Raw genomic sequence first — 20,609 nt, 5'->3', positions numbered from 1 at the left:
GTTAGAAATTTTCTGGACTTATAACTACCCACTGGACTAGAACTCATATGATACATAATCCACTGATTTTTCATCATTGCTTTAAAGTAATTCTTAAGGGTTTTCAGGCAAGACTTTTAACTCAGCTACTCAGGTTAATATCAGGTGAAAGAAAATGTCATACATTTGTAGATCAACATTCAATAATCAAATAAGTGATAATTAAAGATAAATACATCCATTTCTGGGTACAAATAAGTCCATTTTCACACATCAAATCACTTCGTTTTCACGACTCTATGAGATACGTATTATTATACACATTCTACATATAAAGGAACTGAGATGCAAAGAAAACAATTAAATATTTCTAGTGTCACAGAGCAATAAATCTGTGCCTGTGGATTCAAAATTTGGGTCTTTCAGATTCCAAAGCTATATATGTTCCACTCTACCTGTGAAACAAATATTCCCTGCTTTTCTCCAAACTAACTTTGTGCCCTGAGGCAAAGAAAAATTCTATTTAGGTTCACTTTACTCATATGTAAAATCATTGGGTAGAACTAAATAATCTTGAAGTTTTTTGCTATCAATAACATTCTAGATTCTATAAATAATATACAACATGCTATAAAATTACAAATTTTTACGAACTATAAAAAACGGAAATTAGACATAAAAAAAATCACTCTCATGACCATGTTTACACAATTTATCTCATTTAATCTCCCAACCCTTTAAAAGGAGGTCATTATTATTTCCAATTTTCAAATGAGGAGTCAGGCTCATATAATACCTTATCCACATACAAGCAGTTAAACAGTAGAACCAGAATTTGAACTGAGGTAAACCTGGAAACAAAATATATGTGCTTTCATCCTGAAGAATGCTCAGCAATAAAGGAGCCATCTTTATTTACAGAAACCACATGATGCTTCACCAAATTGTATCTTTGATTTTTGTATCACTCTAAAGAATATCAGAACACTTTACACACACAAAATGAAGGCTACATTTGGATGCCTTAATAGTCTGTCATTCTGAAATAATTTTCAAAGAAGTAACTAGGGAATTATAAAATACAGCTTTGAGTCTTGGCTTGAAATCTAAAAAAAAAAATCAAACAATTTAATGTTGTATACTGTAGATCATGGTTAGACATAATAGCACTAGTATTAATTGTGTAAAATTATTTCAATGTAAATATTTCTCATATTTTTTCAAATTATTCTGAATTTTCACTTACCAAAGACCCTGTGTTTTGTTTAAATTATTTTAATACATGGGCTTACAGATATTAATTTCCTCCCTTGGAAAATAAAATTATGCATTTCTCAAGGATAGTTTATGTTTTCACAAATTTCATGATCTTAAGGGTATATAGACAGACATCTCACCTTTTGGTATCACTCCACTCTTTAAAGGAGCGGAAGAATCTTTGTAACCACCCCAGTGTCTAGATGATGTCTTAAAAATCATGCTCAAAAACTATCAAAAATGCCAAGAGTAAATTTTTTCATTTAACAAACACTGTTCACTTAGGTAGACAAAGGCAATTCTCAATATATAACACTAATGATATTATAAAAAATTCATTTCCTAATAAGTATTTAATAAATTGAAAGAAAATATTTTACTTATAGTCATTTTTAAATGACTAGTTAGAATGATTAAACGATTTTTTGAATTCCTAAGAGAGTTTAAAATGTTATTGATTATTATGAAAGGGTATCATGAATGGTGAGTCCAATTTAATTTAGAAGTGTTAGAATTCCCTACACCAATTCTTCATTCGTAGCATATGTAAATGATCATAACCACTTGAACTGTCAAACGATTGTTTGCTTCAGCAATTATTGCTAAAAATTGTTTCGTCTCTTATCACTGACAAAATAAAGAAATGTATTATGGTAATTAAGATTGTGTTTTCATTTGGCCGTTGACCCTTTCAGCCCAAAGATTTGACTCACATGACACCCACTTGAATCATAAAACAAACCAACAATACCTGCAGCAAATCTAGCACCTATCAAGGTGAACCTTCCCCTTCTTTGCTTCTGGCACATTCCTACTTGTCTTCCTCTCCTTGATCCTGTTTGGCTAACAGCTCTATGCATTGCAGTAATTGCCTGCTTTGGGCTCCCAAGCATCAGGCAACCCTACTGACTGCCCTCTGGCCCTCTTACACTGCTTCCTTCCTGGTTCCTGCCTCTGTTTTATTCTTCCGGTGTTCATATCTAGGTACTTCCTCAGACGAGAAAAATCTGGCCTGCCTCTTGAGTTCTGAAACCCGACCTTTGGAAGCCCACAGATGCCCAGTTCAACTGCCTGGGAACCATGAATGGGGATTCAGGGCTGTCTGCCCTACAATGTTACCTCTCTAAAAGGGGAACAAGTTTGATAATCCAAAATAGTATTGTCAGAATCCTCAAATGGGAGAAAGAATATTGTGCTGGTCTGAAAGTTTCATGTACCCCAGAAAAGCCATGTTTTAATCCTGATTCAATCTTGTGAGGGCACCCTTTTTCTCGTCCTAATCCAGTATTGTAGCGTGAAACTATTGATTAAATTACCACTACAGAGATGTGGTGTGCCCAATTGTGGGTGTAATCTTTGATTAGATGGACCGTGACTCCACCCACTCCAAGCAGATCTTGATTAGTTTTCTGGAATCCTTTAAAAGAGGAAACATTTTGGAGAAAGTCAGAAATGACAGAAGGGACAGAACTGACAGAAGCCTCAGAGCCAACAGAAAGAGCAGATGTAGACGCTTGGAGAACAGTTGCTTCAGAGAACAGAAACATGGTTGTTGAGAGATACTTGGAGCCCAGCAGACATCACCATGAGATGTTAAGCAAGCCAGAACCTGGAGAGAGCCAAGGGAAGCCAAGAGATGAAAGACGGCCCAGAGAAGCAAAGTGAGAAACCCCCACAGGAACAGAGGCCAAAAGCAATGGAGCCCAGGAGCAAGGGACTAGCAGATGCCAGCCACGTGACTTCCCAGCTGACAGAGGTGTTTCTGACCCATCAGCCCTTCTTGAGTAAAGGTAACCTCTCATTGGTGCCTTCATTTGGACGTTTCACTTCATTAAAACTGTAAACTTTAACTTATTAAATTCCCCCTTTTTAAAAGCCATTCCAGTTCTGGTATATTGCATCCAGGCAGCTTATAAACCAACATAAATTTGAAGGAAAGAGTATAAACAAAGAAATTATCACTATTGTTGACAACTTAAGCTTGATTGCTATTACCTCTTTCAGAAGCTGTTTTTCTTTCCCTTGCCCCATTGAATGGCTCTTTTTCCCTTGTTTTTCACTTAACTTATATGACAAACTTAAATATAAAATAGCATTCAAAGTATATATTATTAAAGGTCCACTTTAAACTTTATTTTCATTTAAAGCTATTTGTTTGTTTAGACCGAAGAGTAATCCTCACAGTCTGCCTTGAGAGAAGAATTTTGTCTTTTAATCCCTGATGAAGGATGGAGTAAATTTTCTCTTCTCTTATTTTCCCACTACTTTAATTCCAGGTTTCAGTCCAGCAACCAACTTTGCTGGGTTGCGGTCATTTAGAAAGGGACACAGAGACTGTAAAGTAGCATTATACTTCATGGAGGAAACGACAGTCCAGAAACTTTATCTCACCAAAAGCTATTTTAGAACAAGAAAATTTAAGAACGACTTCTGAAAAATCAAAATGTGCCCAAAAAATCTCTATGCACAAAGTCTTACATAGTTTGCTCCTAGGCAAGATATTAGGCTTCATTCATGGAGAAATGTTAGAGATACTGTTCTAACAGCATGCTTCATTATGAGATTTGAATTTCTGAGAAGAAAGTTATAGTAGAAAAAGGTGGTTTGGAGGAATCATTCAAGTGGACATATGGAACATGGAGAAAGGGCAGTTAATAGTAGTGGAGGATGAGATGGCTTGAACCTGTATGTATCCCAGAAAAGATCATGTTCTTTTAATCGATTCCTGCAGATGGAGACCTATTATGGGTGGGACCTTTGATTAGATTATTTCAGTTGAGGGGTATCCCAGGATGGGTCTTAATTCCTCTTAATAGAGTGCTTTATAAGAGGATAAAACACAGAAAACAGTTCCAGTCAGTCTAACGAGCAAGCCACTGAACCCGAAGCTGAAAGCAATGAAACCTAGGAGAGTAGGATCAGCAGACATTACCGTATGCCTGGCTATCTGACAGAGGAGCCCAAACTTACTAGTAGTCAGTCTTCAGGGAGAAAGCATTGTCTATTGATGCCTAGAGTTTGACATTTTTATAGCCTAAGAACTGTAAATGTATAAGTTAATAAATCCCCATTGTAAAAGCCAATCCTTTTTTGGTATACTGTATTTTATCAGCTCTAGCAGGCTAAAATAGAGGGTTTAAAAGTCCACAAATCAATGCAGCTTGGGGATGAGAAATTACATGTTTTAGATAGTCTTCCATCCAATGGTTAAAATCAATAATTAAAAAAAAAAAGTTTTGATGCTTAGTATAATGAACAACTGATCTTTCTGAATACAAAGTGAAGACCAAAACGGAGTAAGGGAAGTGGGGGCAGAAGAGACTTTTGGTCAAAGATTAATATAAAAATGGAAAAACATCATTTTTATTATGGGAATGGGTGGTGCTGAATATATCTCAGCTGATCGTTTTTGCCAATACAAAGAATTCTGGACCAAAATCAAAAACAATAACAACAAACACCTTTAATTCCAGGAATTACTTCCAGGCAAATGAGTTTAATATTTTTAAAAGATATCCCAGAAAGAAGATAAAATTACCTCATTCCCATCTGTTGCAGGAAAGTCAATTTACTGACATTGGTGTGAATATTAAGCCAAATTTCATTTTCCCAGGAAGACCTACTACTTTTTCCACAAAAGGAGGAAAGCCTATTGGTTGTGCAACTTGCAGCAGCAACTTGCCTTATGGAAAGAAGAACTTAAAAACAAAATCCAACTGGACATCTGCATCAATATGCCCCAAATATATTTATAATCCAACAGTCAAAATTGGCGTCGTCTCTTCTTCCAAACTCTCTTCAACCTGTATTCTACTCTAGCAAGATAATACTAATCTTCTTCTGTTTTAAGACTCTGATCTTTCTCTCTGACCAACGCATCCTGTGGATGCAATGTCACTCCATTGCCTAAATTTGTGCCCTAAATCATGCCTTGGTCTAGAAAATCCTTCTCTGAACTCATCCAGCACCACATACGCTGAGGATTTACCCTATGCCATGAGCTAGGCTAGGTGCTGGGAATACAAAGGTGAATAAGGCAAATGTTTTTACCTTGTTTCAGTTTGCTAAAGTTGCTGGAATGCTATATATAAGAAATGAGTTGGCTTTTTCAAATGGGGATATATTAGTTTGCAAATTTACAGTTCTAAGGCCATGAAAATGTCCAAATTAAGGCATCAAGAGGAAGATGCCTTCTCTGAGGAAAGGCTGCTAGCATCTGGGGTTTTTCCTGTCACATGGGAAAGCAGATGGCTATGGCTGTTGGTCCTTCTCTCCTGGGTTCTGGCTTCAAAGGTTTTCTCTCTCAGCTCCTGTACAGCCTTGCTTGGTTCTCCCAGGCTGTTTTGTTTGAAGCTGCCTGGGATTTTACTGTCTTTTATCTTCTTCACATAGGACTCCAGTGAAGGATTAAGCCCCACCTTGAATGAGCTGTGTCACATCTCAATTGAAATAGTCCAACCAAAACGTCCCACCCACAGTAGGTCTGCCCCCACAAGAATGAATTAAAAGAACATGTTTCTTTTAATCTGAGACACATGACAGATTCAAAACAGCACATTCTTCATGAAACTTACATTCTACCGAAGAAAACAAACCTTGAGTAAAAGTTTACATTCGTACTTTTCAATACAATTGTGCTAAATGCTGAAAAAATTAAATGCATATATGTGCCATGAGAGGATGTAACTTAAGAGGGAGTCGATGAAGGAAGGAGTTTTAGGAGTGACCTTTGAATTGAGTAAAGAAGGTAAGTGCATTAAATGAAAAGGAAGTGATATGGAGAGAGGGATGGTACAGGAGAGACATAGCGCACTTAGAGGACACAATGTAAAGAGATCCAACTGGGAAAGAGTTCAGAAAGAATGATAGCTCAATATCAATAGAGAGAGATTAACAGATCCAGAGAGGACAGGTAGATAGATAGATAGATAGATGAAAGGAATAAAAGATAATTAATAGATAGCCAAAAATTGGATTATAAAATGCAAGCTTTTAAAAAATAAATACCATTACATTTACTGCAATTTGAGGAAATAAAAAGAAGGTGAAGTATATAGCTTAAGAAATGTGCATTCAATATTTATTTACACGTGAAAAAAGATTTTCATTTTAAGACCTCCCTATAATTGGTATTCTAAAAAACATTAAAATACAGAGGCCATTATTTTAAATATTTGTTTCAATTTTATATGAGATGTTATAACTCCCAGCTATGAAAAATGAAGAACTTGCAAAATATCCTTTTATCTCCTCTATCTACATCTATGTACATTTGTTAACTACACTATCATTATCAAGATGCATAATATATTTCCTGTCTTGTATTGATAATTTTCAGTTGTTTAGTCTAATTCTATAATAAAATTAATTCAATGACCTCATTTATACCTGAGACTAAACTTTATTTATGAAATAAAACTCTTCTTTGTACATAAGTATGTTCCTTTAAAAAAACACATCTGATAAATATCACAAAATTAGCGCACCTTTCAGAATGACTTGGCTTAAAACCACTTACCTCAACTAAAAAAGCTGAAAAAATAATGCTCAGTCTCAATATTGCCATATTTGGGAGAATTTGTAGGGAAAGTATCCAAAGAAAATTATTATTAAATTGTCATATCACTTAATGAAAAATCTCCAAACTCACATCACGTGAAGAACACAAGCTTTCACTATTCTTTGGACCCAAGAGTTTCTTCATGTTCTCCTTTATGCATTCTTTTCTCTGTTGTCTGAAAGTCTTCTCTTGATCACATAGAGCCATACTAAATCTTAGGTCTGGGGATGAGCTGTTAGACAAACAAATAAAGTCATAAGCCAATGCCCCTAGTAGTCTTGTTTTACATCCATCCACTTCCCTCAAGTCCCCAGTACCTACACTGAAATATGCACCTCCACACCATATCCTATTTATGCACCTCCACACCATATCCTAGAAAGGGATTTAAACAGTAGTAGGAAATGATGGGTATCTTAAAGCAGCATGCTCCAAAGCACATGGGTAGGCTCCGGGGATCGAACCCAGGTCTCCAGCTCGGCAGATGAGAATTCTTGCCACTGAGCTACTGTCGCACCGCCCATTTCTTTATACTTTTATAACATATAGTTACACCTCTAAATAACATAGAAGGTCATTTTGCAGAGTTTACTTTTCTTTATAAATGGTATCAAACTGTATGCATTCTCATGAAATTATTATTTCCATTAAACATTTTGTTTTTTAAATTCACCTGTGTTTAAATAAATAGATCTAATTTGATCATTTTTACTACTGTGGAGTATTGACATTATACAAATAGACCACAATTTATTTATCTAGGAACATTGAGCTTGCTTCCAATTTATTTTACTTTTTTAATATATACAATATTGCTATAAGCATGCAGTGCATACTTAAAAAGTTTCCTTTAGTATATTCTCTTTAAAAAACATATCTGGGGTGCATGGGTAGTTCAGTGGTAGGATTCTTACTAGCCATGTGAGACACCTGGGTTCAACTCCTGATCCATGCAGCTCCCATCAAAAAAAAAGTTGTAAAAAAATTCCCTATGACATACATACCACATGTCTGCATCCGTGTGACTGTATATATAGACAAACAAATGTATATATATATGTAGGTAACCACAAAAAAGAGCATCTCATTTAATCATCATAATAACTATGCTTATAAAGTAAGTACTTTATTCTTATTTTACAAATGATTTAAAAAGTAATTAGAAATATTCAAGCTGTTCACATAAAGAGCAAGGGGTAGATTTTAAATCCAGAACTCATGCTCTTTATAATATACCATGCTGATTGTTGTCTTACATTAAGTTCAAAATGCGTGATTTACAAAAAAATCTATGAGGAGAACAATGAAAATAAATGTTTAGAAGGCATAAGTAAAATAATACCTAGAAGAAACTTCAAAAGTTGCTATTTCTTTTACATAATATCATCTTAACTATCTCAATGAAGACCATTTCCCACTAAAACAAATAACGTTACTTTCATAATCAATCAAATAACAAAAATATTTCTAATCTCATGCCAAATATATCACTTTCAAGGAAGAATCAACTTAATGCAAAATAATGTAACACAATAATTTCAACTGTCCTTTGATACTTGCTGGCATATATTAAGGGATTGTGATACTTTAGGCCAATAACTTGCTAAATCAAATCAACATGTTACAGAGATCAAAATAAAAAAGAAATGGCTACATTCATTGTCATACATTTGTACAGCATAAGCTATGAGAATGTTAAATTAATTTGCATGGTTCTTAGGTATAGTAATTTTGATAAAAGCAACTTCAACAAAAGGGGGAGTTCAAGGAGATGCAAAATGGTTGAGGGAGTGAAATCTATTAGACTCAACATTAGACCAGAAATCAGGTACTTTTCCTGGCAGTCCAGACTCCTCTAAAATTTACCACTGGAAAATAAATAAATGACTTTACAACATTTGGTTTTGGAAGCATCTTTTAAAGGGTAAGACACTCCAGAGAAACATTTGCAATTGTAGTCCTGCTAATTACAGTGAGTAAAATTAATCTCATTCTTCAGATTGTTCTATTTATAAAAAAATTAATATCATGGTTTTCTGTTTATGTTCACTTTCATGTTTCTGAAATCTGTTTGAATTCTCAATGGAAAATGGAATTAAATAACCATATTTATTTCTCTAGAAATAGATGCATGACAAGAGGGAGGGCTCTTCACAAAGCCCTCTCATTCTGCCATCTAGTATTTAACCACCAACCTGTTGGATAATTATGTTATCCAACATTATTATATTTGGATTATATTTATGTCTGTTTGTTTTTTTTTATTTTGTAGCTAAAAGATAAAATCAAAATAAATTTAATTCACTCATATATTCAACACTGTGGGGACTATTTTCTTTATAAGATGTATATTCATTAACAATTAAAATAAGTCAGTGGATCATTCGCAATGTTTTCCATTCAACTAAATAAATGCACTTACCAGACTTCAAGAGACATTTCCAGAATCATTTCAGTGACCTAAAAGAGACATAATAGTCAGATAAGATTATTAAAATGGGCGTTAGTTTTCTATAATGAAAATAAATGTTGAGTGTTCGATTATTCTTAACTCCCCCAAGAAGCTAAAATTAAAGGTAACGCAGCTCAGTGAAGACCCTAAATACCAGATATATTTCAATAAATATATTTTTGTTATTTTCAAAGATAACGTCTATTTAATAAATGATTTTAGCAAACATAAGTTCTGCCTCTGCACAGTTGTTTTTTTACCCTAATTAAATGAAGGTGTTCACCTCCACAATCATTATTCCAAAATTCCCTTTGCATGCTAAGTGCCTGAGATGAAAACATCCAAGATGGACATATTCCCTCAGGCCAGAAAATCAGGATGTAGCCCAGAGGTTAACGAAAACCTGGCTGAGAGTTCATGTGTGTCCATTTGTGAGAAGTACAGACAGATACAGTGAAAATGGGCCACCCATCCAAGGTGAGCTGCAGGGCTCAGCCCACAGCCAACTGTCTTCAGCTCAAGAAACATCTCCAAGCAAGATTTAAGATTCAGGTTTTTATATTTTCAACACTATGAAAACCAACCAAACGTATTAGAGGACCACATCCTGGTAATTGTACCATTTTGACCTAGCGGAGATGAAAGAGTAACTAATATCCACAGAGCAAAGGCATAGTGTTATTCTCGATCCATAAATCTGTTGTATAGAAAGACCTTCTCAACACTATCCTTGCCATTAGTTATGAATAGTGTAACTTTAGATTATGAGAGCCAAACGAGAAAAAGCTTTGAAAATTGCTGCATAATTGTAAGATGGCACAATTTTTTTATTATATCAAATTGCCATAGAACATAGAGAATACTCATTCACTAATTGCAAGTAGAAGAGCACTAAGATATGCCTCTTGAAATTTGAACAGGATATTTATCTTCTTGGTTTTAGGAACTGGAAAATAAAAGCAAGGAGCTTTTCAAAAGATTGAAACAAGTTCATGAATGAGTCACAGTACAGAATTTTATGTGTAAGAAAAACATTGAAATCATCTGCAAAAATTTGTTTTTCCCATTAAACTACAAGCTCTGCCTTTTATAAGTTTCTATTAATAGTTTATTGCATAGTATTTGGCAGGCAACAGATGATCAATAAATATCTGCTGAATGATTGTGGTGGGGTAGATATCACACTTTTCCTCTCACAACACACCTCAGTGCTACTTGAGATAAAATCGTAGGCTGTTCTGACCCAGAAACCAGTTGCTATGCAGGCAATTCTATGAACCTGTGTTCATCAAAGCAGCATACAAGCATTATTTTTAAATTAATAAAATAATTAAGAATCTTAGGCGAAATGGAATTTTGTAGTTGAGTTAAAGTCAAAAGAGTGACTTCCAAACAACTAATGCCACCGCCATCCATAATATCAAAGAAAGCATGGCTCAGGACCACAGCTCAGCACATCTACTCACAATTTCAAATTGCAGTTATAGTCTGTCCATAAAAAAGGCTTGGAAAATATGTTACCTTGATATATTTAGAAATATTGGTTTTACTAGAGAAATTCTGGGATTACAGAACAACCATGCATAAGATATGATTCCCATATAAACCTATCATTAACTACTTGCATAGGGGTGGCGTATTTGTTACAATCGATGAAATCAGATTTTAACAGTACATTTTATGTACTATTAACTATAGTTCATAGCGTAACTTAGGGTTCACTGTATAATATAGTTTCACAAATTTTTTAAATTGTATTCTATTACCATATATACAACTCAACATTTCCCCTTTTAACCACATTCAGGTTTAATTACTTTTGCAATGTTGTGCTACCACTGACACCATCCATTATCAAAACATTTCATTGTTCCAAGTAGGAACTCTACATTTTAAGATTTAATTCCCTATTCTCTATCCCCACCCTGTGCCCAGGTAATCTGCATTCTAGATTCTGACTCCTTGAATTTGCCTATTCTAATTATTTCATATCAGTGATACTGATATTTAGAAAGAAAAAAAGACACCTGATATAGAGTAAATCAGCTTACTTTGGATATTTAGTGAGAAAAGCTAGACATGAGTGAAACATGGCCAATTTTTTCAAGAAATATACAAGAGCTACCATTAAAATGAGATGAGAATTAATGCTTCTATCTCTAGAGGAAAAAACCTCCATGGGTGAATGGAAATTAAAGGACATTACAATTCAATATGAAGTTTTATTAAGAAATGGGAGGATTCAAAGCCGGAATGGGCTTCCTCATACAGGGTAGTGCCTTATGACAAAAAGTGTTCATTAAAAAGCTGACTTTCCAATTGGCAGGTCCCAAATCAGTTTATTTATTCAAATATTCAATCGCCCTGAGAATAACTAAAAGGAAAATCAACTGTGCTGAATTGGTAGTCCTGTGTGTCTTTTCCACAAAACTGTCCCTTCTCTATCCATCAAAACATTTCTTGGTTAACATATTCATGATCCTACACAAACTAATAACTCTTCAGATAAAAGCAGAGGCAATAAAAGAGAAGACGTGGGATTTTTCTGCTCAGTACAACGTAATGCGTTGCTATGGTTCTTGTCACATGGATTGGGATTCCCACTTCCATATATTGCCTTAGTGAATCGCCTACAATAAGGAGGAAATTTTAAACTCCCCCATTTGAGGCATTATGTTCAGGCATGCCATGACTTCTGACATTCACAATCTTTCTGCACCTTTTACCTGGAACATATCATCCAGATAAAATAGTCAGAAAAATATGTACTTCCTGTGAGGTTTAAACCAAAACTATAAACTCCTTCCCACGTACTGTATAAAGCATCTCTGCATTACACACTTCCACACTGCTTACATTATCAAAGCCATTAGAAGGAAGGATGACCAAACCTCCCAGCTTTCCCCAACTCCATAATACTCAGAGACGAGTCAGAAAAAACTCCACCTCTTCTAGGATTATAAATGTAAGAAGCAGGTTGTCTTCATTGTACATTCTTATGGAAAACAAAAATCTCTTTGAATTCCACAGAGGAAACCAATTTTAGATGTTTACAACAAGAGACGTTCAGTGGGGAGAAAAACTAAAGGGAAGAAACTGTTTTTGAAGACATTTTAGAATTAAAGATAATTTTTAAAGTTCCTCATCTATTCACTTTTTTGAAAACTTTTCAGGGTCATTTAGAAAAAACAGAAAGTAAAGCAACAAGCAAAATGCTTGCCTTTAAGTAGGGACTCAAATTACTTATTACAAAAAGATGCTCAATTTTAAACTTGAATATCTATCCAATTACTAAAGAGCTTTTAAAATATGCCATGCCTTCTCTTATTAATATACTCCAATATTTACAACATTGATTTCCTAATGAAACATTATTTTGAATTCTGACCCTTCCTGATCCAATTTACTTTTTTTTCAAATGAAACAAACAGCCACTAATTACCATCTTTGACTCTAAAGAATTAGATAATATATTTCATTATCTAATAACGAATATATACCATATTCCAAAAGAGTTAGATAATGTTTTGTGTCTCAACTGCATTTGCCTGGCCTGTGCAAGAAAAGAAATAATACTGTATTTTAATATTTGAGTCATTTTAACTAAGAATCATGTTTTTTTTTAATGCTACAACTCTAGTTTTTGAAGCGGGAACAAGATACAGACCTGGCAAGTTTCTGGAAGAAATTCAATGCATAGCTGAAACTATAACTCCACCAACACAAGCTATGTCATATCTAAATAAATTCTGCATGTTCAAGGTTAAATGAGACATCGATAAAGTAATTTTTAACAAATGATTCCTACTAAAAGAAAAATAGTATTTACCACTGGAATTCATCTAATTCATCATCCATGAATTCAGCATAATTGTACCTAAAAAGACTTGAAAGATAACGAAGTACACTATTACCTTTATGTGGTAGCTTAAATTGCGTGTCCCAAAAAAAAACCCATTTTTAATCATAACCCATTCCTCGGGTGTGACCCCATTGTAAATAGGACCTTATGAAGATGCTATTTTAGTTAAGATGTAGCCCAACTGCATGGAGTTCATTCAGTCTTGCTCCCATTACTGGAGACTTTCTAAAGAGAAAGTCATGTTGAAGAGCAGAAGCTACAAGTCAAGAGAACCCAGAAGAAAAAGAAGAGGACATCACCCTCTGACAGGAAAGCCAAGTGACCACACGATTGCAGGTCCCCAGAATGCTGGGTGAATCAAGGAGAAATCAAGTCTTCTAAGATATGAAACTGTGAGCCGATTAATTCCTGTTGTTCAAGGAATTGCAAGCCAACCTGTTGAATGGTATTTGTCTAAGAGCCTGGAAATTAAGATATCCTGTAACCATGTTTCACTCAATCGTACATAGCATTTCTTTTTCATATGCAACAATAACTTGACTCCATAATTTAAGGTCCCTTTTCCTTTTGTGGACAGAAATGGAAATTCTGAAGAACTGGATAATCATTAGTTTTCACACATTGAATCAGATTTCCTAGAATACTACCAAACACCTCTATATCACTTTTTCTTCAAAAGGGAATCCCTCATACTCTCTTATTCTTCTCTTCTAAACTTCATTTACTTTCATTACAACAGTCCAAGAACTTCCAAGGCTTTCAGCATTTCCCGTAAGTGCATTCATTTATTCATTCATCCAAAAATAATACTTGTTAACATGTGCTAGGCTGGATGCAGTAAGCAGGACCTAATCCACTCCCTGCTGGAATTTATCATCCTCTGGAGGATCCCAAGGTTGTAAGAGCATTCTAAAATGTCCTATAAGTTAAAAATTATAAATTGTACAAGTGTCAGAAGAGACTCATACATTTCTATGGCTAATTCCCCCAAATAAAAATGCATTCTCTCTTAAATTCAGGAATTGTTGGACCCAAGTTTATACTCTGTTCTGCATTGGTATCTGGTGGTATTCACATTCAAGTAAAAGATTTCCTGCATTTCTCACAAAATCATATAGCTCTGTTTTTCTTCTAAACTCCACTTTGTCTCATTAACTTATCCAAACTGTAGTCTTTGTTGGCACACATCAATACATAATTTTCCAACACAATCAATCCTGATACTAACGTGGCATTCTTAACCCACCCTACAAAGCTCCTATTCTTTAAAAAACTTTGTCACTACCTCTTCTAGGAAACTCTGTGTTCATTTTCAAGTGTGAATCATGGATAAGTAACAACTAAAAAAAGCAACCAGACAGAATAGACACACCACAAGAGCCATGAAATTTGGCTATTTTTAACAATAATAAGCTTTTTTAAAAAAAGATGGGAGATGAAAACATTCATGCAAATGTAAACTTGGAGATTACCTTTCTCAAAGTAGTCACCAAAACTAATTTCCTCCAGAAAATTCAAGAACAAGTGTAACATGATGCCTCACTTCAAAGCTTTGGCATTTTCATGGTTCTTCTGAAATGGACTACTTTGTTAACACAAAATACACTGATTTTGGAAGATACTATAATTTACTTTAAAATGGGTACTGTACACAAGCCGCAATTGATACATTCAGGAAAGGAGCCTAGAGCATTTCTGAACTCTCTCTAGACAGAACATCACTAAATTTATAGGCTCTATGTATATTTAAATACAAATATTTTCGATCAGTCAGCTCAAACAGACAAGATTAATATTCAGCTAAATCAGTTTCATAAAACACATAAGACACTTAGTTAAATCCACCAGTCACAATTACAATGAAAAAATCTAATATTTATTTAGTGCTTAGCAGGCTGGACACAGTTTAACATTTTCCATGTTTTAACTGATTTAACCATGACTACAACCCTAAGAAATAGGTATTATACATTATCCTGTTTTACAGATGATATATAGCAAAGAAATGATAAGTAACTTGCCCAACATCACACAATAAGTAGCAGAATAAGTACTTAAACCCAGACAATGACCATCTGACATACTGAAATCAAACCCAGCACAATGCACCAGCTTCTCTCGAATGATAATTCTGATTCTCTCTAAAATTATGACTCTAAAAACAACTGCACTTAACCTAGATTTTATAAGCACCAGCTGGAAAACAGAAACTGAACCCAGCCCTAAGATCGGCTTTCATATATATATGAGAGAGAAAGATCGATATACACATATTTCTCTATTATTGAGTTGCCTGATAAATCATAGTCTAAGGAATAGTAGACTAAGAATTGAATCTGCTGTAAAGCCATGCTTTCCAACATAGCTCATCATGATTGTTGCTAAACAATCATTGTATTCAACTTTTAATGATACAATAAAGTTTTCTCACTACACTTTCTCTGCTCAAGCCACCGTCCTCTTCATTCAGTCCCTTTCCACAGATTCAGTCTGATGTCAGCTCCATCAACCTTTTTATTTTCAATCTCAAGCTTTCTCTGTATCCTTACTGTTAACTTTATTGCTTGCTTATTTCTCTGAGGCAACCAAACCTATTTGCTATAAACTCTTCCTGACCTGGTTCAAAACCTTCCATGATTCACTGCATCCAAATTCCTAAATTTCACATTTAATGTACTGTCCTTCCTTCATGCATGAATATTCTGCTTTCATCAAATCTATCTAGATAATGTTTCATATTTGCTTTGTCCTTACTAGTCTCACTATCTATCACTATTTAACAAAACTCTATTTATTTTGCTTTTTGTATATTGTACTAAGTAGAGCATAAATTCCATGAGAGGGGTTTCTGCTTGTTTTGTTTACTGCTGAACAAGCAGTGCATATAGGAATGGCTGCTACATAGTAGATGCTCAATAGTTATTTTAAAAAAGAATAAGCAAATGAATGGTCTATTTCTTGTAACTCTCACTGTGCCTGATGTCTGCACTATACATTTGGCATCTAAAATTGCAATGTGTAAACAGAGAACTCTACTTCTTAACAATATACTAAAGTGTATAGAGATGAAGTATATAGTGATGGCTTATAAGTTTATAGTATATAAGATGGTTTGATGGCTGGATAGATTAAAAAATACATGACAAAGCAAGTAAAGTAAAAAAAAAAAGTTAATTGTAGAATTTAGGTGGCAGTAATATGGTTCTTGACCGTGGCTTATATGTTTGAAAAGTTTCATAAGAAAATTTGAGGAAAAAAATAACACTTTTGAGAGCTCTTTCCTGACTACTCAAATGTCAGTTATCCACCAAATATTTTCTATTGCATGCCTATGGTTTATTTTCTTCATAATGCTTATTACCAGCTGATGTTGTATTTATTATTCATTTCCTCATTTGTTGTTGCTTACCTTCCCCCATGACAATGCAAGCTTGCTTTGAGCCGGGACATTGTCTGATGCATCCCCTGCTATTGGCTCATGACTAGCATAATAGCTGGAACAGGGCAGGTGTCAACAACTGAAGATAACCAGATGAAAAATAAGGTATTTTTTGCAAATCACAGAACTTAGGATATTAGAAAGAATCTTAGAAGTAACTTAATGTAAATCTTGATCTTAGAGACGAATAAAATAGGACTCTGAAAGAAAGAATGACAATTCCAACATTCTGGAGAGGGGCTGGTAACAGAGAAAACATGAGAGTTCAAGTATCCCAATTCCCAGTTTTCATCCAGAATGAGGAGAGCAGGATCTGAGAAATCTGGCAATCACCATTTGGAGGCTCCTGTTCTTTCTCCTGCTGTCTATTGGCTACAGAAATCATTCTATGTTGAATTAGTATTAGCTTTTGGAAGGCAAAATCTTGAATGAGTTTTTGTTAATCATGTGTTGGCCTGAGACATATGTTCTCCATTTGCTAAACCCAAGCACTCATTTTAATATCCCAGATTGCTAGAACCATCATCAAATCTTGTTTAAAATGCTTTTTTTCCACATGATTCCCTCACTGACTGTTCTTTCTTACAATCTCTGTAAGGATTACAGAAAGAAGACTGCTCTCCAATCTGCAAAATGAAGATTATGGGATAAGGGGTGGTGGGAAGATTGCATAAGGCCCTCTGCATATATATGTATATTTCACTTCACATCAGGTAGAGAAGAGCTGGGAGACTTTCCATTTCATCCACTGCTCATTTGCCATTTTCCCTACTATCGCCCCAGTTCACTAACTCAAAGGATTAAAATTAAGATAAAAACTGCAAAGGACTCTTCAGAGCAGAGTAATAGAGAAAAGATGTTTGGCTGAATGTTTTCTCAGGCACGCTAAAGAAAATAATTATGTCAGCTGCTTTAAATTCAGGAATGTGGAAAGCCTTTGTGTAGCGCCCCAGGGGTTACACACCATAGGAAATGACAGGAAGAAAGGAAATTAATTTTTTCCTACATCTTCTCTTATAATCAGTCTTTATGTCATAGACTGAAGAACCGAAATAAAAACATTATATTTTGGAAAGGTCACTGCTTGGTCACAAAGTCCTTAAAGAACTTTTATCGAGAATCTATCTTAGCAACATGGGATAGATAAGGCCTAGGGATTTTAGCCTTTGACCATCTCCAAAATCTGTACCTCATTACTCATCCCTCACCAACATATGCCTGCCAAGCAGTTTAAATCACAGTGCCCCAACTTGCTTTCCTCTTCCAAGGCTCCATGCTACTGCAATTTCTTCTACCTAGAATGCTCATAACTACTTTCTGCCTGCTAAAATCCTACTTTTTACTCAAGATACAACAGCAAAAAACAACAACAGCAATTAAAATTACTTGTATAGTGTTTACCATGTATTGTTCTAAGCACTATTGCATGTATGTATAGGTACACAAAAATACATGTATGTAAAGTATTTATATTTTAATAACCTATCATATTATCTATTTAGTATATAATAAATGCTTATATAATTACATAAAATGTTTAAGTAATTATATGATTTGTTACATAAGACGTGAAATCATAATCAAGCAATTATATTTAAATATATTTACACATAATATACATTATTTTATATCATACGGTGCATGTATTAAATATATATAATTACCTCACTGAATCATGACAATTCCCTTATTAGGTATTATCTCTATTTTGTAGATGAGTGAACTGAGGGATGTAGGACTTAAGTGAATTCCTCAGGATAAAACAGATAGTGTGATGGTTAAGTTCACATGTCTACTTGACTAGGTAATGGTGTCCAGTTGTTTGGTCAAACAAGCAATGACTTGGTTGCTACTGTAAGGGTATTTCATGGACTTAAATCATCAGTAAATTGATTGCATCTATGACTGATCACATCTACAATCAACAAAGGAGATTGCCTTCAGCAATGAGAGAAGTCTCATCCAATCAGTTGAAGGTTGTAAAGGGAGAACTGATGATTTCTGCAGTTAGAAAGAAAAATTTTTATCTCTACTTCAATCAGCCAGTTTCCCCTGGGGAATTTATCACAAGCCTTCATCAAGGTTCTAGTTTGTGGGCCTGCCCTTCAGCACTTGAACTTGCCAATTCCCACAATCACATGTGCTAATTCCTATTTTATATATATATATATATATATTTTTTTTTTTTTTCTGTCTGTTCTGTTTACCTGGAGAATCCTGACTAATATATATGGAAGGGACGTACCTGGGATTTAAACACAGGCTAACTTCAAATGTCAAGGCATATAACCACTATGCTCACTGTTCAACCTGTTCAAAATCACCTATTGACATGGAGTATCTTCTGGCCAGACTAATTCCACAACAAAATCTTTCTTCAGTCTGTGTTCCCACTGCACTTTATACACATCTTATTAACACTTATCTCACCATGTGATGATTACGTTTTTTTAATTATGTGCATGTATCTCCTTACTTTCACTTCTCATTCCAGCCCCGACTCACCTCCACCCCAGAATGGGCACATGAGGAAAGTGCTTCCTGTACCATGCTTCTTTACATTCCTTGCACAAAGCACAATGCTTAATACATATATAATTTCAATAATATCTTATAAAAAGAACGAATGAAATAGTTCAAAAAGGGATCAATAGAAATCTAGACAGTATATCACTTGGCACTAGCTAGAAGATATGCATTCTGGAATAGCTGATGTGAACACCAAAGAGTGTGTGGACTGGACACTGGATGTCCGCATGGCATCTGGGCCACTCTGATTGCCTAGAAGCCCTAGGAGCTTAAGTTTGTTCTAGAAGATGTATATATATATATCCATTCATTCAACATGGATAACCTATGTATTTACTCTGTAACTAGATCTCTATAATCAACATTTCAGCTTTCCTACCCTGCAGAACTTTTTTCATAAAGTGGAAATAAAAAATTGAACTGTATATATAGTTTAGTCCTAATGAATACCACAAAATGATATAATAGAAGGTCAAAGGAGGAAGAGTCCATTTGGGATTGTAATAGTTTGGAGAGTCTATATGGAGGAGGTGAGAGTTAAGGGATAAGTAAAGTTTAGCTGAGTAGAGGGATTCAAAGCCATCCCAAGAATGAACAAAAACACAGAGCCTCTCCCACCAAGAAGAAGTAAGTAGATTAAGCAGCCTCTGGGTACTGGCCCACAAGTTGCTTACATTTCTCACTGTAACTACTAAATTAGTTTCTTATAATATTCAAGATCCAATGAGCTTGTTCTGTATAATTAATTTTCCTAGGGTTTCCTTATCTCTAAATAAACTGTCAAAATTTCATACATGCAGCAAAGTTGGGAAGCCAAACTAGAAATACAAAAATAACAATCAGCTTAAGACCATTGCTGTTGAACCATCACTGCTTTAGCCCTAATTATTGGAGAATTACTTGAGACAATTCTTTTGCAGATGCTTCATTCATTATTCAACTTGGGTTTTTTAATTCTTTGTATTACCAACAGTTTTCTTTGAACTTGCTCACTTCTCTCTACCATTCTCTCAGATTTTATACCTCTTTTATCTTCCCAAAGCTTTTTCCTTAAGCCTGCTAATGAAGTCTAAAGACGCAGCTTATCCTAATATCACCTCTTGCAGCAGTAAGTAGCATATTTTGCATTTAATTTAAAAGTAGTATATTTTGTATTTAATATACTACATCAACCAAAGTTAATATACATCAGAATAATGAAAGCTTAGAACAAGGAATAGGAAATTTAATTTAGGACCTTCTGTTCTCTTAAAAACAACTGAACAACAACAATAAAAAAACAATAAAAACAACAGAAACAGAAACTATCTGCCAAGAGTTAATCTCATCTTTCCAGGATAACAGGTTTCATCTGATAATAAGATTGAAACATAATTGTGCTTTATTACTTACTTGGTTGAAAATAAAAGGAATCTCTTTCTTCTCTCCCACTTTCATAGAAGATATAGGAAACGTTGCTGTTCCTAGAGTTTCATCCATGACATAATTGGCGTCCATTAATGTGATCTATAGACAGTAAAGGATAAAGCAC

The 20,609-nt window shown here is 34.6% G+C and overlaps 1 protein-coding gene across 3 annotated transcripts in view; it reads right to left on the bottom strand.

The window, feature by feature from the left end:
- The window catches only part of PLA2G4A (phospholipase A2 group IVA), a 147,873-nt gene that overhangs the window by 63,752 nt on the left and 63,512 nt on the right, over positions 1–20,609 (bottom strand). For all 3 annotated transcript variants that reach the window (XM_077157263.1, XM_077157265.1, XM_077157264.1), the window contains 3 exons: positions 20,471–20,584; positions 9,219–9,256; positions 6,887–7,028 (listed from right to left, as the gene is read on the bottom strand). In XM_077157263.1, coding sequence (XP_077013378.1) covers positions 6,887–7,028; positions 9,219–9,256; positions 20,471–20,584 — 294 coding nt within the window. The remainder of the gene's footprint in view (positions 1–6,886; positions 7,029–9,218; positions 9,257–20,470; positions 20,585–20,609) is intronic.

Source organism: Tamandua tetradactyla, chromosome 4 (assembly GCF_023851605.1).
Source record: "Tamandua tetradactyla isolate mTamTet1 chromosome 4, mTamTet1.pri, whole genome shotgun sequence".
Taxonomy (NCBI): Eukaryota; Metazoa; Chordata; class Mammalia; order Pilosa; family Myrmecophagidae; genus Tamandua; species Tamandua tetradactyla.
Note: the sequence above shows the minus strand (reverse complement) of the source record. Positions and strands in the feature narration are given on the sequence as shown.